This window comes from Somniosus microcephalus, chromosome 14 (genome assembly GCF_052327205.1).
Source record: "Somniosus microcephalus isolate GS21.2 chromosome 14, FLI_Smic_1.0, whole genome shotgun sequence".
In the NCBI taxonomy this organism is placed as follows: Eukaryota; Metazoa; Chordata; class Chondrichthyes; order Squaliformes; family Somniosidae; genus Somniosus; species Somniosus microcephalus.
This window is the reverse complement of record NC_141000.1, coordinates 20,760,904-20,785,736: the sequence shown is the minus strand read 5'-3', so window position 1 is coordinate 20,785,736 and position 24,833 is coordinate 20,760,904. Positions and strand designations below refer to the sequence as shown.

General features: G+C 47.7%; 1 protein-coding gene across 3 annotated transcripts in view; it reads right to left on the bottom strand.

The window, feature by feature from the left end:
* Positions 1-24,833, bottom strand: part of reps2 (RALBP1 associated Eps domain containing 2) — a 324,931-nt gene that overhangs the window by 115,445 nt on the left and 184,653 nt on the right. For all 3 annotated transcript variants that reach the window (XM_086006315.1, XM_086006317.1, XM_086006316.1), the window contains exons 5-7: positions 7,347-7,453; positions 2,390-2,540; positions 1,204-1,267 (exon numbers count right to left, since the gene is read on the bottom strand). In XM_086006315.1, coding sequence (XP_085862441.1) covers positions 1,204-1,267; positions 2,390-2,540; positions 7,347-7,453 — 322 coding nt within the window. The remainder of the gene's footprint in view (positions 1-1,203; positions 1,268-2,389; positions 2,541-7,346; positions 7,454-24,833) is intronic.

The following is a 24,833-nucleotide window of genomic DNA, read 5'->3' as shown; positions in this document are numbered from 1 at the left end:
GTGTCCGAAATATGCAAGTGGATTTTTCCCACTGGCTCTGCAGGTTCATGTGTTGAACTGCGCTATACAGACCAGCAAAGATCCTAGATTTGATCTGTGCTCGAGGTTGAGTTAGGCGACCCCACTAAAACTGGCCTAAATGTGCTCACCCAAGGCCAGAGGGCAAAAACATCAACTATCTTATCACTGTGCTTTGATTTTAATACTGATAATCAAATATGAAGGTACTGTATAAAAGTGGTGAACTGCAGGGTAACGGAATGTGCTTTGAATAAGCTATTTGCATACCATGATTTATCATTTAAATAAGAGCAATTCTGAGATTAGTTTACTGCAGATATAGGATGAACTGATTTCCTTCCTCATTTGTATGGATAGAATTTACTTTACCTAGGTGAACGACGGGACCAGCAGTCTATCTCCTTAACCAATGAAATTTAAGGCTAGAGAAATAAACAGCGCTAAGGTCAGAGAAGGAAATAGGGTGATTTAGAGTTAAATTAGATACAGAAAGAGAAAGAGAGAGAAAAGAAAGATTGGATTGAGAGAGAGATAAAAAAGACAGAACAGAAACACAAGAAACAAATTTAAAAATTTAATATTTAAAAAACCTCTAGGAACAATTTACTACCTGCAGGAGTGAGACTCCACAGTTTTAATCGTACCCTTTCTGGGCCTCCAATGTTGAGTGGCACGTCAGGACAATAAATCACATCACAGGATCTTTACGACATGAAATACCAGCCCAAAATGGCGGCGGAGAGATTCGTTCGTACTTATGGCGCAAATCCAGCAATTTCTTGAAACTCAGAAGTGGACGGCAAGCACCTGTGTTTTCAAGTCAAACGGAGGAGTGGCTCAAATCACCCAGCAAATTGGGGCGATTTGCAACCACGGGGTAAGCTCTTCCTTGCCACAATTTGCTGGGCCTTTTTTTTTTACACATTAATGACGGCAGATGTCGTTAACTCGCCAATATTTTCCCAGCAAATTCTGGGCCACGACTCCCATCTGTGAAAAGGTACCCAAGCACTGACTGCACCTTCAAGACAGGAGGTGAGGTAACAATTTGCCAAATTCAGTCAACCATAGTAAAAACCACATAGATTTGAGCACCTTTACACAGTGACTCGTTGCTGTACTGTTGTATTGTGCCAGACTGTAGGTAAAAAGGAAATAAATAAAACTAAAAAGTAAACTTACCATATATGAGAAAGTTCTCGGATCGGAAGTTTTGATTTTGTAAAGAGGCCCTTAGCAACAGAACCTGTAACAAGACCTGGATTAATTAATGATTCAAATTGTGTGAATATGAAAGTGTAGAAATTATTTTCTGAACCCGTTAATTTCTGAAGGTTATATGCTGTAGAATTATTTACTTTCTTTCAGCCGCAGGACATGGCGCAGGTTACCCCAAGCTCAGCATCGTAGTACAGAATGTTAGTGGAGATGTTACACTTCACACCTGGGAATCCCTGGCCCAAGACCACACAAAGTGGAGGAGAAGCATCCGGGAAGGCACCGAACACCTCGAGTCTCTTCACCGGGAGCAAACGGAAGCCAAGCGCAGGCAGCGCACGTCAACCCAAGCACCCCCCACCCACCCGCCCCTTCAACCACCGTCTGCCCCACCTGTGACAGAGACTGTCGGTCCCGCATTGGACTCATCAGTCACCTGAGAACTCATTTTTAATGTGGAAGCAAGTCATCCTCGGTTCCGAGGGACTGCCTAAGAAGAAGAAGTACAGACTGGAATCTGGGTTTGGGTCCTGCTCACATGGATGGGATGCAGTTGAATTCACTCTCCTCTCTGCCGGCTGCAAGTCTCCTAAGTGAAATGAGTTTGGCCATTTCCGTCCATTCCCTCATGGGTCTGAATTCATGACACAAATCTGCCGATAATTTGGCACAAGTTGAAACCTGCATTCTGTGAGGATGGCTGTTGGCAGCAACAACAAACTTCACAATGCTTCACTAGGGGAGTTCTTCGGAGGATAGGTTCAAGTCCATTATTGGGGCCAGTGTAGGGAGAGACTTAGGGGCAATGTTTCCTCCAATTATTTGGGGGGGGGGGGGGGGGCTGCACAGCCCCTTTAATGAACTGCGTGGCCCAAAGTTCCGTGCATGTGCGGTTTTTAAAAGCTGGTGGAACTGGTCGCGCGGGACCTTCAGGGCGCTGCCTGGCCACGCGGTTTAAAGGAAACATTGCTTAGGGAGGTGAAATTTAACTTCAAATTCAACATTATGCACGCCGCTCGATTTTCCTTTCCATTGACTTTACGGACAGCTACAAAATATAAAGAAATTATCGCCTTTTCATGACAGATCAGCTTTTTAAAAAATTCATAATAGGATATTTATGCTTTGAATAAAGTGTTTTTTTTTTTACCAGAAATGAGATTTTTCATATCAGGCTGCAGCGTTTTAAACTGGTTGAAGTAGTACTCTCGCTGTTCCTCGGTTATCCTCCAGGGGTCATCCATGTAGTCTGAAGGGCCCTCCTGTGGTTCTGGGTCCACTGGTTGTACAGATGTTAGCTTCTGTAAAGAGCAGAGAGACATTGGGCCATAATTTGCTGGAGGAGTGAATCGAACGGTGTCTGCCATTAGTTAGACTTGCCCTTGCACGTTTAAGTGTTATTGGCCCAGAAATTCGGGTCCGAACGCGTGAGTACGGACGGAGTACTCACGCGTGGACCCGATGGAAGTGCCGGTTTCTTGCAAGCACTACGCATGCGCGGGAAACCGGCATTTCCGATCCTCTGAACCAAGGGGTTCAGAGGTCGAACGCGTACGCGCAGGAGTCTGCGCGTGCGCGTTGAACTTCCTTTTTTTTTAATACAGGTTTGCCCGTGCGTGAAGGTCTCTACTTTTTGCACATTTAAAAACCAGGCATAAGGACTTCATTTTAAAAGGTAAGTGGTCAATTAATTAAAATTAGAACATTTTTTCCACAGGTTTATTATTTTTAAATACTTTACAGTAAGGTAAGTTGTATTTTTAGCCACGATTTTTTATAAAATTATTTTTTTCAAAAATTTAAATTATTGTTTAAAATAGTTATTTAATGTTATTTATAGTTGATTTAAATAGTGTGATGTTTTTTTCAAATTTATTTTAAGGTTATGTACTGTTTTGGGCGCCCGGAGTTTTCATGAGTTTGACAGTTCTTACTGTCAAACTCATGAATGGACTTTTCCCTCCTCCGATTGGTTGCCCAGTGATCACGTGATCCCAGCCGACGCATCGCACTAAGTACGCTGCTGGGTCACGCAAGCACAGCGCGCCGGGAGCTGGACCGGGCCACAGACAGGAATTCCACGCAGGCCCAGGCCTCAACTGCCGGCGCGCTAGGTAAGTGTAGGTCGTAGGCTTGCACCCGCGGGAAGCCCCCGACACCAATTTCTGGGCCAATATTTTTTGAGTGGCAAGTTGCTGAAAGTGCAAGCTGATAACAGTGCAGCGAGGGAAAACAGGGCCTCTGGGACCTGAGCGAACAGGGCAAGCAACTGTGTATCTCCCGAACCAGTCAGATTGAGAAATAAACAGCGCAAGGACCGAGAAGGAAGTGTGAATTAGAGAGAGAGAGAGAGACAGACAGACAGACAGACAGACAGAGAGAGAGAGAGAGAGAGAGGGGGAGGGAGAGAGAGAGAGAGAGAGAGGGGGAGGGAGGGAGGGAGAGAGAGAGGGACAGAGAGATAGAGAGTGAGAGTGCGAGAGTGTGAGAGTGCGAGAGAGCGAGAGAGCGAGAGAGCGAAGGAAAGAAAGATTAGATTAAAAGAGAAAAAAGAGACAGAGAGGAAGAGTTTTAAAAAATTAAATTTTACATTTTACATTTTTAAAATCTTCAACGACTAAAACCTGAAGCAATGAGACTTCACACTTGTAATAGTTAATTTTCAGTGCCAGAGGTTGACTGGCAGTAATTAACACTTATGTCGTTAAAAGGGTACTCAGATTGAAATGACGAGACATAACTTTGTGGCGAGTTTAGTTTGTACCTACTGCACAAATACAGCAGCTTCCCACTGTTCAATGCATTACAATGGGAAGCCAGGCAGCGAGATGCTGTTTTCGCAGAGCTAACAGCGGAGCGACACAACTCGGACAGTGGATTTTGGATTTCCGCATTTAATCGTGCACCTGCCCCTCGCCTGAAGTTGCTGTGCCATTTACGCATAAATAACAGCGAGCGCCATTAGCCTCACCGTTATTTTGACTGCAAACTCTAGCCCACTAAATTTAAAAGTGAAGTCCAAATAAAAGAGAATGTTTAAAATTTTTAATACAGCAAATCTGCATTGACTCAGTGCCTTGCTGTAAGATAGCTATGGGGAGTGGCGGGGGGGCGGGGGGGGGGGGTGGTGTGCGAGAAGAGGGGAAAACTGTTGCTGATTTAAAGTTCACTCAAACAGAAATGTTTTCCCAGGATGAATAAAAAACACTTCCCGGTAACTGGTGAATCAGTCAAAGTTGGGCCAAGATTCAGGTATTTATAAAAAAATATCTTGGCCTTGGTTGGCGTGTTTTGAATCGGTGCCTCCTTTTCAAAATGATATTTTTTAGGGGGGCAACACAACAATAACAACAACTTGTATTTATATAGCGCCCTTAACGTAGTAACATGTCCCAAGGCGCTTCACTGGAGTATTAGAAGACAAAAAATTTGACAGTGTTACGTTGAGTGCTGGAGCGATAATGATCAGTGCCATGGAGTGGCCTTGGACACAAGTTAGAGCTCCACCCCAGGGAGTTGCTAGTCGGTCATATTTAGTAGAGAAGGCATCAAGTGGACACTGCAGCATCTTCTGGAAAGCAGAAGGGGCTGGTCACTGCTGTTAATAGTCTGGCTCCTCCCGACAAATAGTCTGGCTCCTCCCAACAACTGGACACAATGTTCACCAGTAGCAGCTTGGGGCCAGGCCATATGCTTAAGCTCTTGGCTCGAGAGGCACCAGGTAAGGCCGTTAATGGAAGGAATTTCTTCATAGGAGAAAGGGGGAAATAATGAGCAGCGCAGCATGAAGGGACAATTCTTCACTCTGTGCTCTGATTGTGGATGCAGGATGATATGGAAATTGTAACAAAAGTCTGTTTTTTGGATGTTTCACCTGCTAAAGGGGAGTGACAGACATACTTGTGTAATTTTTTTCCCCCATTCATTTCACTCCTTTTTTTTCCCCCCATTCATTTTATTTATTTTTACACTTCATCTAGAGCCATCTTGTGTTTCTTAACTTGTCCCATTACCATCTCCTTTTGCCTTGCACCATCTCTTAATCTCTCCTGCCCTCCACCCTATCACAGACCTTCCCTTTTGTTCTTTCCTCCCCTCTCCCTGCCCTTGCTTAAAAACCTGTTCGATCTCCAGCTTTTTCCAGTTCTGACGAAGGGTCACCGACCTGAAACGTTAACTCTGTTTCTCTCTCCACAGATGCTGCCTGACCCGCTGAGTATTTCCAGCATTTTCTGTTTTTATTTCAGATTTCCAGCATCCGCAGTATTTTGCTTTTATACTGGTGTAATTGCTTTCTTTTAAACATCTCATTTTCCTGGTATCTGGTTCCCTCCTCATGATACAGTGCAACGTACCCAGTCAGGCAGGCCAGCCGGTGTTTTACGTTCCCTCTCCCACTCCACCCCCATTCCATTTTAGACAATTGATAATTACATTTATTTTCTGTGTACGTAGGGAGGGGGGGAGATGGGGAGAGAGGGAGCGAGAGGGAGAGCGCGAAATAGCCTGAAGTAAAAATCCATCCACACGTTTATGATAGTGCTCATTGCTCTGAAACAGTCAACGGTGCATTTTCACTCCATATGGACAGCATCACATTGCTTTATTTCTGTTTTCAAGATAACTTAATAGTGACAGTAAATGGGATGGGCAATAAATGCCGGCTTTGCCAGCAACGCCCAGATTCCATGAACGAATATTTTAAAAAATGGCCTCAGGTTCTGCACGTTATTTGTAGCGTTTGCTGTCATTTTACTTTGTAACCTAGTGCTTTGCATAATGTATCCCACATGAGCCCATTAATTCTTATTGTGAAACCAGTGCTGATAATAGTCAGCAGTCAAAGAGAAATGCAGCTGGTATCTCACAAACACAGCTGCAGGCTGGGCTGGGCAGGCAATTCAGTTTATTTAGCATACTAAAGTGGTTATAAAAAAGGCTAATGAAGTACTGGGCTGCAGCGCAAATGCATAAAGCAATCGAAACCGATTTCAGTTTAACCCTAATACGATAGCAAAATACTGCGAATGCTGGAAATCCAAAATAACAACAGAAAATGCTGGAAAAACTCAGCAGGCCAGACAACATCCGTGGAGAGAGAAAGAGAGTCAACGTTTCAGGTCGAAACCCTTCTACAGAACTCAGAGTTTTGTAGAAGGGTTTCGACCCGAAACGTTGACTCTATTTCTCTCTCCACGGATGTTGCCTGGCCTGCTGAGTTTTCCCAGCATTTTCTGTTGTTATTTCAGTTTAACCCTGTAACTCATGGGTTGTATGCAATTTTTGGGCACTCCACTGTAAATGGGTTTTGTCGCATTGGAGATGGTTCAGAGAAAAGCTCCAGACCCCAACACCGGCATCTCCTCCAAGGGCTTGAACATCATGAACTCTCGAGTGAACGATATTTTCGAGCGCTTTGTGGGTGAAGCTTCCCGCCTGGCCCATTACAACAAGCGCTCGAGCATCAGTTCCCGGGAGTCCCAGACTGGCATGCTGATGCCCAAGGGAGCTGGCCAAGCACGCCATGTTGGAAGGGACAAATTCCGTGCTCCAGCGCCAAGTAAAACTCCGTGTACTGAAAAAAAAACTTGAAAGGGAGACTCCCAGAATTACATTTGCTTTCATAGCATAAAACAAGATTGAGAGAGGAAATGATGGCAAGCATTGATAATGGAGATGTATGCAGGTCAGTCAGCTTGCACTGTGAGCACAAAAGTAGGGGTCAGGTTGTACAAAATTGCATAGCCTCCAGTGATGCTGAAGGTTTTTTATTAAAGCTCTCTCTCTCTTGCTCTTTTCAGCCTTACCCCCCCCAAGCATTAACGTAATGCCGATTTAGCAGCTTCAAAATACACAGTTCAGTAAATATCTGTTTATGGACAGGATTCTCGCAGGTAGAAAACTGGCTCCTTTCTTCAACAGTAAATGTTCGCCTCACCCCATCACATGAATATTTATACGATGCAGGCTTTTTCATTTGCTAACATCTCCCTGCAGCTACACTATTACACTTGGTTTGATGAAACCCTGGATTTAGCTGGTCCTCACTGGTTTATTCTTGAATAATTCATACGGTTAGGAGTTTTTGGGGCCAAATTTATTCTTACCCGACCATAAAGTGAATAAGGAAGCGAAGACTTGGATACATAATTCCCATGGGTTTGTCCATCTGGATGTGCAACAGGGCCCGCTGTTGGGCTTCCTTCATGAGTGACTGCAACACAAAAAGAAGTGTGAGCAATTCAAACTGAAACTTGTAGGTGTACAGTGCAGTTACAGCAAGTTACCATAAATTTACAGTGGCTCAAACACTAATCCTTTGCGACTGTGTAATCTTATACCCCTGAATTGATCAGGGCCATTGTACAAGTAGGTGTACAATACAAGTTAATACATGCAATTCTTCTTGGTCAAAGATAATTGAATTGCGATTCACAATTTATGAATAATGTGGGACTGTGCTTGGAATTCTGACATGTAAAGATAAAACAATAAGCAAGAGTCAAGCACAAGAACCAGCCATTTGGCCGACTCAAGCGGAACACTATTCACCCAACTAAGTTTGGGGGGTGGGGTGATGGCAATGGCCTTGCCAGCAACATTAATTCACCTTGGAGTCGTCCTTCTGTGGCTGGTTTGAGCTACATATACACTCGATATTCTAGAGTACAGTTGTGGTGTTTACCTACAGGAAGGGAGATCCTAATGAGTCTGAAGACTACTGATATCAGTGCAAGATTAACATCAAGGTTTAACATCCGAAAGATGTGGCCTCAGTACTGCATGAAGTGTCAGCCTAGCTTGTGTGCTCAAATATCTAGAATCTGAATTGAACCCACAACCTTCTGATCCAAAGACAAGAGTACGGCCACTGAGCTATGGCTGACACCTACATCAAGGTGCCTGGCACAGCGTAAACTGGTCAGTTTTGGTCTTTCCATCATACTAAAGGCAGTTCTCTATCTTATAGCGGATGAGGAAAGCGAGTCGTGTGAGGACAGCGACAGAAGGCCAGATGCAAGATCATGTGCTCATATATCCAGGGCCGTGTGGCCACTAAGTGGCGGAATCACTGTTCTATGGGGCATGGTGTGTCTCCATAATGAGGTCAGGAGAATGGTGGCTTTACCTCATTTTATAGCAGGTAGTGCTACTCACTCTACCACTCGTGAGCTGTCCACCTAGTAAGGGCTCAAAAGCAAATTTGTCAGTTGTCCAATGATCAACTAGTGATTATCCTCCTTGGAGGGGTGTGAGACAAGACAAGAGGTGTCTTTTGGAGGCTCAAAGATCACAGACCCGGTGATGGAAGTTTGGAACCAAGTCAACCTTCCGTGGTAGGCTCAGGAATCTGATAACTGAAACGGGCAGGTCGGCAGTACTCCAGGCATTGTAGATGACCTGCTGGAAAGCCTGGAAGCATGGACTCTTCATTGATTCTTCACACTAGGTTCCTGTGGTAAACCACTGTTAACCTGTACATGCCTGTGTGGTAAACCACTGTTAACCCTGTACAAGTCCAGGCATGTCTCAGCCCCTGGCTCCACCCCTAAGCCCGGGTATAAAGGTGACTCACCACCCTTCCCCCGGGAGCTCTTAGGATGGATTCACTAGCAGAGGCATGCTCTAGTTCTTAGTCAATAAAAGCCTACTTCATAGAAGTCCATTTCGTAATCTTTGGTATTGTTGATAGCGCATCAATTTTATTGACTAATTTTCAACATGGAGCAAATCTTGAAGCCGGAACGTTTAGACCTGGATCCTCAATCAGCAGATGCAGCCAATAACTTTGAACACTGGCTGAGCTGTTTCGAAGCCTTCCTGGAGGCCTCCAGCACTACTGTCACTACAGATGACGCAAAACGGCTTGTCTTGAACTCACGGGTGAGCCACCGAGTCTACTCGATCATCCGAGACGCCACTACTTACGCGGCCGCCATCGCGACGCTAAAGGAACAATACGTGAGGCCTGTTAACGAGGTCTACGCCAGACACCTCCTGGCTACCCGAAAACAGCGCCCCGGGGAATCGGGCGCTGAATATTTACTGGCACTGAGAGTCCTCGGCCGGGACTGTAATTGCAAAGCGGTGACGGCCAAGGAATGCACGGAAGACCTGATCCAAGACGCCTACGTAGCCGGCATCAGGTCCAACTATACTCGGCAGAGGCTGCTGGAACAGAGGGGGCTCGACCTGCAGAAGACGGTGGCCCTCGCTAACTCGTTAGATGTGGCCCTCCAGAACATGGACGCCTACCCCCCTGACCGGATGGCCACGTGGATGCCACGGGAGCAGCCATCTTGGGACCCGGTAAGGCCACAAGCCGCCAGCAGCCAAACTACAGCTGCAATGACCAGAGGCCAGAAATGCTACTTCTGCGGCCAGGCCAAACACCCCAGACAGCAATGCCCAGCAAAGGACACGACCTGCTCCAAATGCGGCAAGAAAGGTCACTTTGCGAGAGTGTGCAAGGCGAAATCGACCCCCAATTCCAGCAGCGCCGCGTGTGAACCGTACAGGCCGCCATTTTGGACCCCACCAACCACGTGTGAGCCGTGCGGGCCGCCATTTTGGACACCACCAGCCGAGGGGGAGCTGCCATCTTGGACACCATCTCGGGACCAGGCCCTCGGCACGGGCGAATACTACAGCGACCCACCGACCTCGACGATGGCCTCCATCACCCTGGACCAATCTAGGCCCCATCAACTAGCCAGGTCCATGATGAACGTAAAGGTAAATGGCCATGCCACAAATTGCCTTTTCGACTGCGGAAGCACGGAGAGCTTCATCCACCCAGACACGGTGCGACGCTACTCCCTATCGGTTATGCGCACACGCCACCAGGTCTTTATGGCCTCAAAATCCCATACGGCGGACGTCGGCGGCTACTGTGTAGCGACTCTGACAGTGAACGGCGTGGAGTACAGAGAGTTTAAATTCCTCGTCCTGCCACAGCTCTGCGCTCCCGTACTGCTAGGATTAGACTTCCAGTGCCATCTGGAGAGCGTCACGATGGCATATGGCGGGCCCCTGCCCCCACTTACAGTCTGCAGCCAGCAGAATTTAAACACGGCGCCGCGCAAAGTATGCAGCCTGTCCACCCTGAAGGTCAAACCCCCCCCCGTTGTTTGCTAACCTCGCCAAAGACTGCAAGCCAATTGCTACTAAAAGCAGGTGGTACAGTGCCGGGGATAGGAGCTTTATTAAATCAGAAGTACAAAGACTCCTGAGGGAAGGGATTATCGAGGGCAGCAGCAGCCCATGGCGAGCCCAAGTGGTGGTAGTAAAGACCGGCGAAAAACAGCGCCTGGTTATTGATTACAGCCAGACGATCAATCGATACACGCAATTAGACGCATACCCACTTCCCCGCATATCTGACATGGTCAACCAGATAGCACAATACCGGGTATTCTCGACGATTGATCTGAAGTCGGCATACCACCAGCTCCCCATCAGGCCTGAGGACCGCCAGTACGCGGCCTTCGAGGCTGACGGTCGCCTCTACCACTTCCTCAGAGTCCCCTTCGGCGTCACCAACGGGGTCTCGGTCTTCCAAAGGGAGATGGACCGGATGGTTGACCAGAACGCGCTGCAGGCCACCTTCCCCTATCTAGACAACGTCACCATCTGCGGCCATGACCGGCAGGACCACGACGCCAACCTAGAAAAATTCCTCCGTACGGCCCAACGGCTGAATCTGACATACAACAGAGAAAAATGTATGTTCCGCACCGCGCGCCTCGCTATTCTTGGCTGCGTGGTGGAAAACGGAGTCATCGGCCCCGACCCCGACCGAATGTGCCCCTTCCTGGAACTACCCCCCCCCCCCACTGCCTAAAAGCCCTGAAGAGATGCCTAGGGTTCTTCTCTTACTACGCCCAGTGGGTGCCCAACTATGCGGACAAAGCCCGGCCCCTCATCAAGTCAACCTCCTTCCCCCTGACGGCAGAGGCCCGTGCGGCCTTCACCCTCATAAAAGAGGACATTGCGAAGGCCACAATGCACGCAGTGGATGAGTCCATCCCTTTCCAAGTGGAGAGCGATGCATCCGACTTCGCCCTAGCCGCAACCCTTAACCAGGCGGGGAGACCCGTGGCCTTCTTTTCACGGACCCTCCAGGGCCCCGAAATTCGACACTCCTCAGTCGAGAAGGAGGCCCAGGCGATAGTGGAGGCTGTACGGCACTGGAGGCATTACCTGGCCGGTAAACATTTCACCCTGCTCACTGACCAACGGTCAGTAGCATTTATGTTTAACAACAGACAAAGGGGGAAAATCAAAAATGATAAGATATTGCGGTGGAGGATCGAGTTATCCACCTACAACTACGATATCTTATACCGGCCCGGGAAACTTAATGAGCCCCCAGACGCCCTATCCCGTGGGACATGTGCCAACGCACAAGTCGATAGGCTACGGACCCTCCACAATGATCTCTGCCACCCGGGGGTCACCAGGTTCTTCCACTTTATTAAAGCTCGCAACCTGCCTTACTCCATCGAGGAGGTCAGGACCATGACCAGGAACTGCCAGGTCTGCGCCGAATGCAAACCGCATTTTTATAGGCCAGACAGGGCACACCTGATTAAAGCCACCCGCCCCTTCGAACGTCTCAGCGTCGATTTCAAGGGGCCCCTTCCCTCCTCTGACCGCAACACGTACTTCCTCAATATTATTGACGAGTACTCCCGTTTCCCCTTCGCCATCCCCTGCCCGGACATGACCAGCGCCACAGTCATCAGGTGCCTCCACGACCTGTTCGCCATATTTGGCTTCCCCAATTACATCCACAGCGACAGGGGCTCGTCGTTCATGAGCGACGAGCTGCGCCAGTACCTGCTCGAGAAGGGCATAGCCACGAGCAGGACTACCAGCTTCAACCCCCGGGGTAACGGACAGGTAGAGAGGGAGAATGCAACGGTGTGGAAGACCGCCATGCTCGCCCTAAAATCCAAGGGCCTCCCAATCTCCCGCTGGCAAGATGTCCTCCCCGATGCGCTCCACTCCATACGATCACTGCTCTGTACTGCCACAAACGCCACCCCTCACGAGAAGATGTTAGTCTTCCCCAGGAAATCCACCTTGGGGACATCACTACCGCCATGGCTGACGTCTCCGGGACCCGTCCTGCTCAGGAAACACGTGAGGAGCCATAAGACGGACCCCCTGGTCGAAAAGGTTCACCTCCTCCACGCCAACCCACAGTACGCCTACGTGGCGTATCCTGACGGGCGGGAGGACACAGTCTCAATTCGAGACCTCGCACCCTCAGGTACCACCCGAAACACCATCGATCACCATCCACTACCTCCACTACCCACGACGCACCACCGGGGTGTCTACCACGAACTGACGACATGCCGGTGTCATCCCTACCCCGAGAGGACGACACGCCAGTGCTCCGTCCCACGCGAGAAGCGGCCGCGGGCAAAGAACCGCCACAACCGGCACCACGAAGATCATTACGGCAGACAAGACCCCCGGAGAGACTTTCGTATACGAACTTTTGAAACACTTCACCCCGCCGGACTTTTTTTTTAAACGAGGGGTGAATGTGGTAAACCACTGTTAACCTGTACATGCCTGTGTGGTAAACCACTGTTAACCCTGTACAAGTCCAGGCATGTCTCAGCCCCTGGCTCCACCCCTAAGCCCGGGTATAAAGGTGACTCACCACCCTTCCCCCGGGAGCTCTTAGGATGGATTCACTAGCAGAGGCATGCTCTAGTTCTTAGTCAATAAAAGCCTACTTCAAATAAGTCCATTTCGTAATCTTTGGTATTGTTGATAGCGCATCAGTTCCTTGCAAGCCATTGTCCTAATGGAAAGGGTGGTCTTAGCTGAACAAGTAGCAGGAAGCTTACTAGCTTTTTGTATTGGTAGGTTGCATGGTTTTAACTAGACCCGAAGCACTGGCACTCCATCCAGCATCCAATTCCTCTGGACTTAACTAGGTGGGGTATGTCCCTTTGGCGAGAGAGCACACACTCCATATCAGGCAAACAGAAATTTTGTGTGGGGGTTTCTCAGTAGCACGGTGACAGGTTTCCATACGTTTCAAACAAACAGCTGGCCAAAAGCAATTGTCCTCTAACTGTCCCACCTGAACATCCAACTCTATTTTAACTAACCTGGATAAACAACATGGACCCATTGGCTTATTTGTAATTTCTACGTAATCTTCAAGATTTATGTCTCTTCCTAGAAAATTTGTCACTGTCAGAAGTTCTTCCTGCTATTTGTTTTAGGTTTATTTTTGCACTCATTTCTACTTATACCGGCTGGTCCTACTTTTATAGCTTACTTTGAAGACTGGGTTTACCGCATCTGTAGCATTTAATATTGATTTCCCATTATGTTGCTCGAGTCAGAAGATATGCTATGGGTATACGAACAAAAAAAATAATCTAATAGGATCTGGAGAGGGAGCTTACTCAAAATTCAATAAATATAGGGTGCAATGGTGGCAGAACTAACAACCACATTGTGTAACCACTACTTGCAGTTCATCAAAGGAGAAATTGGAGGGTGAATTTTTGAACAGGGAACCACAATCGAAGAGCGCGCAAGTCAGATATCTGGCGCTACAGTATTGCAGCCTTATCCGACCCGTGCTCCATTCCAGTACTATTCCCTGTTGAGGATCTGGATTAAACTTACCCTATGGATTAAAAGCACTCAAATTTTGTATAATACAGAATCACTGAAGCAACGAATCTCCGTGTAATGAGTTGTACAGCGTTTTACAATCTTTTGATTTGACACATCTTCATGTGATTTTCAGACAGGCCATTCAAGGTATCTGACTCAGATCAAAGATTCAGGCCAGCCAAGAGGCGATGGTTTTGATCAACAACTAAGATGTGAGAAGAAGCAAGGCCAAAGATTATCTGACACCCTCTCGACAGACAACTCTATAGCTCGTCTCCCAATTGCACAGTTATATTGAGCTACTTGTACTTAGATCAAGAGTGTAAAGTCTTCAACTATCAGAGGTTCGGTGCTAGTTTGATCCTATGGCAGTGTTTCATCACACGCACAAAAGGAATTACTATTTTCAGAGATAGTTATGTTGCAAGGTAGCTCGGGGAAGAATGTTTTTTTGTTGACATATTGTGAAGGATAGCAATGTTTGTAAATTACAGTTAACTCACCATTTTGCATTGACTATTGTTCATTTACCTGGTCTTTGTTAAATAAATTGGGGGTGAAATTCGATAATGCTGGAAAACGGGCGCGACACATTCAAAAAGTGTAGGCAGCACGTCAATTTCATGCTGCCTGCTAATTACCATGATTGTAGCGCAGAGCCTCGCTGCAGACAGGCTGTGCACTCATCAGGGGGCCGAAGCTCACATAGCTGGAGCGAGGCTAGCTTTATTGACAGGCTAGCTTTACTTAAAGCTAGCCTGCTCCTCTTCAAGGCAGTCTGCAGCTCTTAAAGCTAAGCTGCCTTCTGCAGATTAAAAAAAAAAATTCATTCAGCATTAGGCAGTCTACACCTCTTAAAGGTGAGCTGCCTTCTGATCAAAAATGCTAAAAGTGCTTCAGCACCAACACAAATGGCTCAATGGGCCAGGGAAAGGGCACCCAGGGTTTCGGACGCAGAACTCCAACTACCCACAGGGAGCCAGGAGGCCCTCCAGAAAGAAGGAGATCAAATCGCCAAGGCCGTCACTGCCAGCAGTGTTGTCCCCAGGACCTGACTCCAGTGCCCAAAGAAGTTCCATGACCTCAGACGAGTGGTAAAGGTCAGTGAATGCATCCTCAAAAGCCGTCTCCTACCAACTGCACCACTAGCCTCACACACTGCTCAATGCATGACCACTCACTTATCAACAATATCTATTAAACACGAGGCACACCTCACATTCCTAGCTTTACCTCACCCCCTTGGAGGAGACGGTGCGGGTCATTCTTGGCAGGGCATGGTTGAGCCCTTGGCCAGTGGCAGGGCTGAAAGAATACAAGATGCCGGTATCCTCATACATTATCCTCTTTTTTACATCTCACTTCCCCCCTCATCCCACAATCTCTTCTGATTTACAAGCTGCATGACATGAATCAGTCATTCATGAAAGACTTATGAAATAATAATGAGCGGCCTACAGGTGGCACTGTCCAGGGAGAATGTAAATACTCTGGCACGGGCCCAGCTTGCGCAGGACATTCTTTTTAACAGGAACTAGTGAAGGACACAACTAGACCTCCATGTTGTAAAATAGTTGATTAAAGCTTTGTTTAACGCTTAGACCAAGTGCCTAGTAGTTTTCTTACATCAATTTAATCAACTGGAACTTGCTCCACGCTCAGTGATTTTGGGAACAGACGGCTACGACTCAAACGGTAGAAGGGAACCAAACGTAGTAATCAATCCATCATGCAGAAAATACTGAGACCTGCCAATCTTTCCTCCCGATGTAAGCCCATAGTCACTAAATCACGATGTTTCAGTCAAGATGATCTATCCTTTATCGAGGCAGAAATCTGTCACCTTCTAGCGGACGGTATCTGATGTAAGAAAAAGGAGACTTACCATCAAGTAACTTTAAAGTAAGCTTTAAGTAACTTATAAACACACTATATACACAAGAGAGGTCTTTACCATGCCTCTGGTAGAAGCCTCTTACAATACTGAACAGACCAGTATTTATACCAGTCCAACAGGAAGTGACATATGACAGGAAGTGAGGTATGTACACAGTTCATAGTTCATAGTTCACAGGAAGTGATGACATAACTTCTCGGAAGTTATCATTTTTATCACATTCTTCCCTCCTGCAGGATTAGGAGGCTGTGGTCTACCTTTTGGTCCGCAGCCGCCGAACAAGGAAGAGTCGCACCCGTTTGGATTCCCGTCGTAGAGGGTCGCTGGTCCGCTTACATGCGGTTGGCCATTGGTCAGAGTCTGTGTGGCCTGGATTGCCCTGTGAAGGGTCGGGGAGATCATGGCTTCGAGTACGAGCCCCAATAGGTTCAAAGTCGGACTGCCTCTGTTCAGAGGGAGGTGCAGAGCTGGTCTGTGGCGGATCAGTACTTTCATGCGCGGTACTGGGAGGGTCGCAACCTTGAGCACGGGGTTCTACCGGCACCAAGCTAGTTGGTGTCCGATCAGGATCCTGGAGAGGGGTACCCGATAGGTCCCAAGAGTTTCCTGGTGAAATGCCATCACCCGATGTCCCACTAGGTCCTGGTGGGCAGGGAGCCAGATCCCGTAATGATACGGTAGATTCTCGGCCGTCGGAATATCGTATGTTTGCATAGGTGGGGTTGGCATCGGTTAGTTCGACCTCGTCTGCAAGAGGGTCATTTTTAGACGTCCGAACGTATCTTCGGAGTAATACAGGTCCAGGAGTAGTTAGCCATGACGGGAGTGATGTCCCATGAGATGAGCGACGCTGGAATCCAAAGAACCGCTCATGAGGTGTAGTATTTGTGGCTGTAGAAAGCAGGGACCGTATAGAGTGCAATGCATCCGGAAGCACTGTTTCCCATTGCTGGTCTGGTAGGCCCCGAGATCTTAAAGCGAGACGTACGGAATTCCAGATGATACCGTTATACCTCTCTACCTGCCCATTTCCGATGGGATGGTATGGTGTTGTTTTGCTTGTAGCAATTCCCCGTTCTGAGAGGTAGTCCTTGAGTTCCCTTGACATAAAGGATGGACCCCGATCTGAGTGAATATAAGCCGGCATGCCACAGAGAAAATACCTGCTCAAGGCAGCAGATTACTGTGGACGCCAGCATATTGGAGCAGGGGAAGGCAAACGGAAAACGTGAATATTCGTCGATCATGGTGAGCAAATATGTGTTCCGAGTTGAAGAGGGCACTGGGCCCTTAAAATCGATGCTAAGTCGTTGCATCGGTTGGGTTGCATGTATGAGTATACCATCTGAGGGGCGGAAGAACTGAGGTTTTAATTCCGCACAAAGCCGGCATTCTGAGCATATTTTCTTTACATCTCCAGTGGAAAAAGGGAGATTCCGTGATCGTACGAAATGTAGCATGCGCGTAACGCCAGGATGACACAAACCATTGTGGACATCCATGAGAGTGGAGGATGACATAGTGGAGCAGAATGCCCGCGTGAGGGTGTCCGGGGCCACATTCTCCTTGCCAGGTCGATAGTGAATGGTATAACCAAAAGAGGCCAGTTCCATCCTCCAAAGTTGTATTTTATTATTCTTAATTTTGGTTCGTTTTCGATTATCGAGCATGAAGGTGACTGATCGTTGGTCCGTGATCAATGTAAAGTGCTGGCGAGCTAGAAAATGGTTCCACTTCCGTACTGCCTCTATGATGGCTGTGGCTTCTTTCTCAACCGGAGGATAATGTAGCTCGGCACCTTGTAAGGTCCTGGACATAAATGCTACAGGACGACCTTCCTGATTCAGAGTAGCCGAGATCGCCACCTCCGAGGCATCACATTCAACCACGAAAGGGAGATTCTCATCAATGGAGTGAAGAGCCGCTTTCTCCAACTGTTTTTTGAGAAGGTTAAAGGCTGCAACAGCCGCTGTTCCCAGTGGAAATGATCTAGCATGCAGCAAGGGTTGGATTTTGTCCGAAAAATGAGGAATCCATTTAGCGTAGTATGCAAACAGACCGAGAGCCCGACGTAAAGAAGCCGGATTCTTAGGTGACGGGAGCTCTTGGAGCGGGCGAAGTCTTTCTGGGTCTGGCTTAATGATACCATTGCCTACGCAGTAGCCAAGGATGTTGATGGTCGGTTGCGACTCAACAGATTTGGATTCATTCAGGGTCAAATTACGGCGATGGAGGGCATCCCGAAATTTTTGGAGGTTGGAGTCGTGTTCCTGTTGATCGTGACCTGCAATGGTAATGTTATCAAGATAGGGAAAAGTGTCCCTTAGGTTTTCCTGCTTAACCAGGCCATCCATTGCCCGTTGAAAGACAGCCACTCCATTAGTAACCCCGAATGGGAGGCGACGAAGTTGGTACAGCCGTCCATTAGCCTCAAAGGCTGTGTACTGCTTATCTGAGACCTTCAAGGGTACTTGATGATAGGCACTTTTTAAATCGTAAGTTGAGAACACTTTGTATTCGGCCAGTTTATTAACCATATCATCAATGCGTGGCAATGGGTAGGCGTCCAAGTCGGTATATTGATTGATGGTTTGCGAATAATCAATGCATAGTCGCTGTTTGTGAGGTTTTAGAGGGTTCTTGACAATGACGACTTGAGCCCGCCAGGGCGACGAACATGGTTCAATGATAGCCTCTGCTAGAAGTCGAGAGATTTCAGCCGCAATAAAAGATTGGTCTTCCTGATTAAAGCGCCGTGATTTCGTTATTATCGGTTGGCATTGAGGCGGAATACTGGCAAATAATGAGGGTTCATCAAGTGAAGCTGCTGATAATGCACAAAATGGTAATTTAGACGGTATATTAGAAATAGTAAGTCCGGGTTTGGATCCACCAAACTCAATGGTGAGTTTCTTATGCTGTTTTTGGAAGTCCAGCCCTAAGAGGAGATCACTACATAAGTCCTTGAGCACCGAAAGTCGGGTGGAGGGATACATACGACCATGAAGTGTCATATCAACAACACAAAAGCCGGAGATTCTGGTATTAAGTGATGACTGGGCCATCGCAATTGCCTGGTCCGATGGGAAGACATGTAGTTTCAATTTCGCAACAATCTGTTCCTTAATGAAACTATCAGTACTTCCTGAGTCAATTAAGGCATCTAAGGTATGCCCTTTAATTGAAATTTTTGTGGCTGCATGAGACAGGTTCTGTGGGCAAGCAGCTGTAATTGGTGTCGTTGCACAGAGAGTGGCTAAAACTCTCGGTGTGCTTCTTCGGGAGAGAGCTCGAGAGGAAGCTTGATAGGTCCTAGCTGGAGCATCTTGATAGGCCCTAATTGGGGCAGTTCGGTAGGCCTTAGCTGGATTGGCCCTCGTAGAGGCCCTTGATAGGCAAACTTTAGCAAAGTGTCCTTTTTTCCCGCAATAACTGCAGATTGCATTGCGAGCAGGGCAGGTTTTCCTCGGGTGAAAAGCATCTCCACAAAAGAAGCATTCCTTCCTAGATTGCCAAGAGGCTGCTAAAGTGGGGTCGTCCTCCTCTTCTTCATCAGAATTATCAGAATTAGATTCCCCCATGATAGGGTTCACCTGAGACCGCTTGAATTGTCTGGTTGCAGCTACAGCAGCAGATCGAGATCTGGGCAGCTGATAGAGGTCTGCATTTCTCTTTGCCAAATCCAGTGAACAAGCTAGGTCAAAAGCTTTTTGTAGCTCAAGTGTTTTACTTTCTAGTAGACGCTGGCGTATAAATGGAGAGGCAATCCCGCAGATGAAAGCATCACGAATCATTTCTTGGCGGTACAGCTCAGCTGAGGCTGCCTGAAAGTTACAATCTACGCTGAGCCTGCGAAGTTCTTGCAGGAATTCGTCAATTGATTCCCCTGGCCCTTGTCGGGCTGTGGCCAGTAGATGTCTAGCATAGACCTCATTTGGGGTCTTCGCATACAGTTTCTTAAGTGCCCGAATCACCTCTTCGTAATTATCCCATTCATCAACATATTCGAACACTTTTGGCGTCACATAATTGACAAGTATCTTCAATTTAGCAGGAGCATCCGCTTTACATTCATCCAGAAAATTCTCAAAAGTACGATACCAATGCTTCCATACCCTGCCAGCTGCTGGTGTATTCGGGTCCAAGTCCAGACGAGTAGGTCTAAGGATTTTCTCCATGATGGGTGGTTCCCTGGATCCTTAACTTCCGAGTTTGTCTGAAGGTCTAGTATTTGTCAGTGTAAATATTAAGTTACTTAAATTGATGTAAGAAAAAGGAGACTTACCATCAAGTAACTTTAAAGTAAGCTTTAAGTAACTTATAAACACACTATATACACAAGAGAGGTCTTTACCATGCCTCTGGTAGAAGCCTCTTACAATACTGAACAGACCAGTATTTATACCAGTCCAACAGGAAGTGACATATGACAGGAAGTGAGGTATGTACACAGTTCATAGTTCATAGTTCACAGGAAGTGATGACATAACTTCTCGGAAGTTATCATTTTTATCACAGTATCATTGAGCCATGTTTATCTTCCTGGCGGGCTCAAGTCATCGTTGTTAAAAATCCTCTGAAGCAACACAAGAAACGTCTTTGCATCGATTACTTGCAAACTATTAACCAGTATACTGACCTGGATGCCTACCCACTACCACGCATCGATGACATGGTCAATAACCTTGCCAACTACAGGGTATTTTCAACTTTTGACTTAAAGAGCGCATATCATCAAGTACCGTTAAAGGACTCTGACAAGAAGTACAGGTAGACTATCCTTTATCCGCACTTCCGAAAACCGAAAACCGATAAAAACCGAAAGTTTTTTCGTGGAGCTTAAGTTGTGCGCACGACATGACCCGAGTGGCGCCAAACATGACAGGAGTGGTCCAGGAGCTCTGCCTTTCCCTGTGAGCAGGGCAGAGGGTCACAGAGTTCCCTCCTGGGTAGGAGATTGCAGGCCGAGCTGGGCAGTGTGAAGGAGGTACCGGGAGAGTGAACCCAACAATACAGCGGCCCGTCGGATAGCTGCAGCGGCCTGTCCGATAGTCTTTTCTTCCCCCCCCCCCAACCTGTTTGCGGGCCAGCTTAGTGTAGGAGTCAGCTGATATCCGGCTTTCCCACAACTGGCGGCGGCAGTCGAGCCCCAGACCCCCGCTAAGTCAAGGAATTCAGATACGGAGCAGGGGGAGCCGGAAACCTCGATCTAACGGCAGAAATCAGCAGCCGTTTTGTTAGGCTTTTTTTCTTCCCCTAGCATTTTTTTTTCTTCCCCTAGCATTTTATTAAACAGTCAGGCTGTGGAAAGAGTCTCTGTAGCTTAGCAACAGCTTCAGAGACACTTCCAAGGCAGGGCCCGAGTGTTTACAAGCTGTAAGCAACAGTGTTTGTTGTCAGAAAACCTTCTGAAATCCGAAAAATTCCGAAAACTGAAACACAGCTGGTCCCAAGGTTTTCAGATAAAGGATAGTCTACCTGTATACGGCCTTTGAGGCCAACGGTCGGCTTTACCAGTTCTGTCGTCTTCAGTTTGGGGTCACCAATGGGGTGGCCGGCTTTCAACGGGCAATGGACATTCTAGTCAAACAAGAGAACTTAACGGACATTTTCCATATCTAGATAATCTCACCATTGCTGGTCATGACCAGAAGGAGCACGATGCCAACCTCCAGAAATTTCTTGACGTTCTCCGTCGTCGCAACTTAACCTTAAATGAGTCCAAATCCATGAAATCAGTACCATCAATCAACATCCTTGGCTATTGGGTGGGCAATGGTGCCATCAAACCGGATCCGGAGCGACTTCGTCCATTTCAGGAGCTCCCTCCCCCTTCGAATCTCGGCTCTCTCCGTCGGGCACTCGGCATGTTCGCCTATTATGCAAAGTGGATGCCCCACTTCTCCGACAAGATCCAGCCCCTGCTTCACGCAAATCATTTCCGTTGGAGGTAACGGCTATTTCAGCTTTCAACCTCCTCAAGCAACAACTGGAAAAAGCCACGCTTCATTCCATCGATAAAAATCTCCCTTACTTGGTCGAGTGCAATGCATCAGATGTGGCGATCTCGGCTACCTTGAATCAAGGTGACTGACCCGTTGCATTTCTGTCCAGAACTTTGCAGGGTAGCGAGCTCCATTATCCTCCTGTCGAGAAGGAGGCTACGGCTATCATTGAAGCAGTACGTAAATGGGAGTCATTTTCTCGCTCGTCACCATTTCACGCTTGTAACTGATCAGCGCTCCGTGGCCTTTATGCTGGATAACCGGAAACGCACTAAGGTCAAGAATAACAAGATACAGCTCTGGAGAATGGAATTGGCCGCCTTTGGCTACACCATACATTATCGACCCGGCAAAGATAATGTGGCCCCGGATACCCTCACGCGTGCATTCTGCTCTTCCATGTCAACTTCGACTCTTGCGGATCTTCATACTGATTTATGCCATCCTGGTGCTACCTGTATGTTACACTTTGTGTGATCTAAAAATCTCCCATTTTCTACGGAAGACGTGAGAAGAACATGCTCCACTTGTAGAATTTGCGCGGAATTAAAACTGCAATTCTTCCGTGCGTCGGATGGCTCGCTCATACACGTTATACAGCCTATGCAGCGACTCAGCATTGACTTTAAAGGGCCGCTGCCTTCTTCAACGCGAAACACCTACTTGCTTACTATGGTGGACGAATATTCATGCTTTCCCTTTGCTTTCCCCTGTCCCAATATGCTTACTTCCACAGTAATCAGATGCCTCGATCAGGTCTTTTCCCTTTGTGATATGGCCAATTTCATAAACTCTGATCGGGGTCCCTCCTTCATGTCAAGCGAACTCAAAAGTTATCTTTCCCAACGGGGAATCGCCACAAGTAAAACGATACCGTATCATCCTATTGGAAACGGACAGGTTGAGAGATACGCTATCATTTGGAACGCTGTTCGTTTTGCACTGAGGTCACACAACCTACCAGACCAGCAGTGGGAAACTATGCTCGCTGACGCGTTGCATTCCATCAGGTCTCTTATTTCTACGTCCACCAATGTCACGCCTCACGAACGATTCTTCAGGTTCCAGCGTCACTCCACTCATGGGACGTCCCTACCATCATGGTTGGCAGCTCCTGGCCCCGTGCTGCTCCGAAGATTCGTCCGATCCTCCATGAGTGATCCCCTCGTCGATGAAGTGGAACTAGCAGATGTCAATCCTACATATGCTTACGTGCGGTACCCTGATGGCCAGGAGTCTACAATTTCACTTCGGGATCTGGCTCCCTGCCCAACCGGTCCCACGGACCCAATCGATAGTGGGATCCGTAATAACGACGCCGATACTCTGCACTCCTCCGAGGATGACGCCCTACCCGAGACGTCAAGGGATCTGCCAGCTACTCCGCCGGATCAACCCGGGGAACAGAGCGCTCCCCGCGGGATGACCACCCGAAGCCAGGACGCCGGTCAATCACCGACTACTGAGCAGGATGAAGCCAGCTCTGCGCCTGTGGGGGCCCACACCCAGAGTCACGATCTTCCTAGTCCCCCTCAGGTTGATCAAGGCAACACGGGCTCTGCCAGCCCACTGGTATGAACCAAGCGACCCAGGGACTCAGACACGGTCCGAGGAGACGTGCCTTCCTGCCACAAGCAGAGATCCAAACGACTACGACTATTCGTAGTCCGATTAATCCGATAGAAGGAAGTCGCCGGACTACCAATCCTTCAGGAGGGAAGAATGACATGAATCAGTCATTCATGAAAGAAAGACTTATATGAAATAATACTGAGCGGCCAATGGGTGGCGCTGTCCAGGGAGAGTATAAATACTCGGACACGGGCCCAGCTTGCGCAGGACATTCTTAACAGGAACTAGTGAAGGACACAACTAGACCTCCATGTTGTGAAACAGTTGATTAAAGCTTTGTTTAACGCTTAGACCAAGTGCCTAGTAGTTTTCTTACGTCACTGCACATGGTGTAAGCATGCAACTCTTGCTTTATACCCCTCCCCTCACCATAACCCTACCCTACCCTTGTGCCTTCCTCATTTCAGACACCCAAGAAATGCAGCCTGCGCAGATAGTGGTTGACCAAGATGAGGGAGAGGAGAGTGAAGAAGAAACACCATCACTTGATTTCACACTCCCAGGCTCCAGCTCCTCGAGGTCATCTTGCAAGGCCATCTGCAGTGTCCCCCACTGAAAGTCAGCAGCCTTCCACCAGCCATGCTGCTGCCACTTGGGTAGCACTGTATAGGAGCACTAGGATAGGCAAAGGCACAGACAAGACAGTCACTAAGGGTGCTTAGTTGATTTTTTGATGTCATATTGGATGCAAATATGGATAAAGTTTGATTGGAAAGTTTGCTTTGCGATGGCTTTTATTTCAGCATTGTTGCCAAGAGGACGCTGTGATGGTCATTAACAGAGGGACGATAAGGTGCGGGACTAATGTTGAAAGGGGAATTGGGGTTGTGTTCACTGGTACCGCAGGCAGATCAATCCCAGATATCCTGGCCAGAAAGGGGCTGTCTGGGTTGCCTCATTTCTTCTGCTTTCTTTCAGAGGCCAGTGTCGGGAGGAGCAGAGAGCGGCGGTACAGTGAGTACTTAAACTCACTTTCGTGGGCTTTCTTTCAGAGGCTTACCAATCTCACAGACCGGTGGCGGCAGCCCGCAGCCACGTCACGATTCAAAAAGTGACGCGGCAAGAGGAAACAGCTGAGTGGGTGAATACGGCCAGGTGAGTATTTATACTACTCTATAGTTTGACTAGATTAATAGTTTAAAAAATTTAGAAGGTCTTAATTTTTGTGGTTATAGTTTCGAAGGTCTCTGTTGTGTATCAGGGAGTGCTAGTAACCAAGGGCCCTTGAGTATATCATTTAATTGTAGTGTAATTAGTGGTATTGATTTGATTTAATTTAAATTAATTAAAGGGTAAGTCATGGCAGGACATCTCGGCCCCGTGGCATGCTCCTCCTGCGCTATGTGGAAAATCAGGGACACTACCTGTGTCCCCAATGACCATGTGTGTGGGAAGTGTATCCA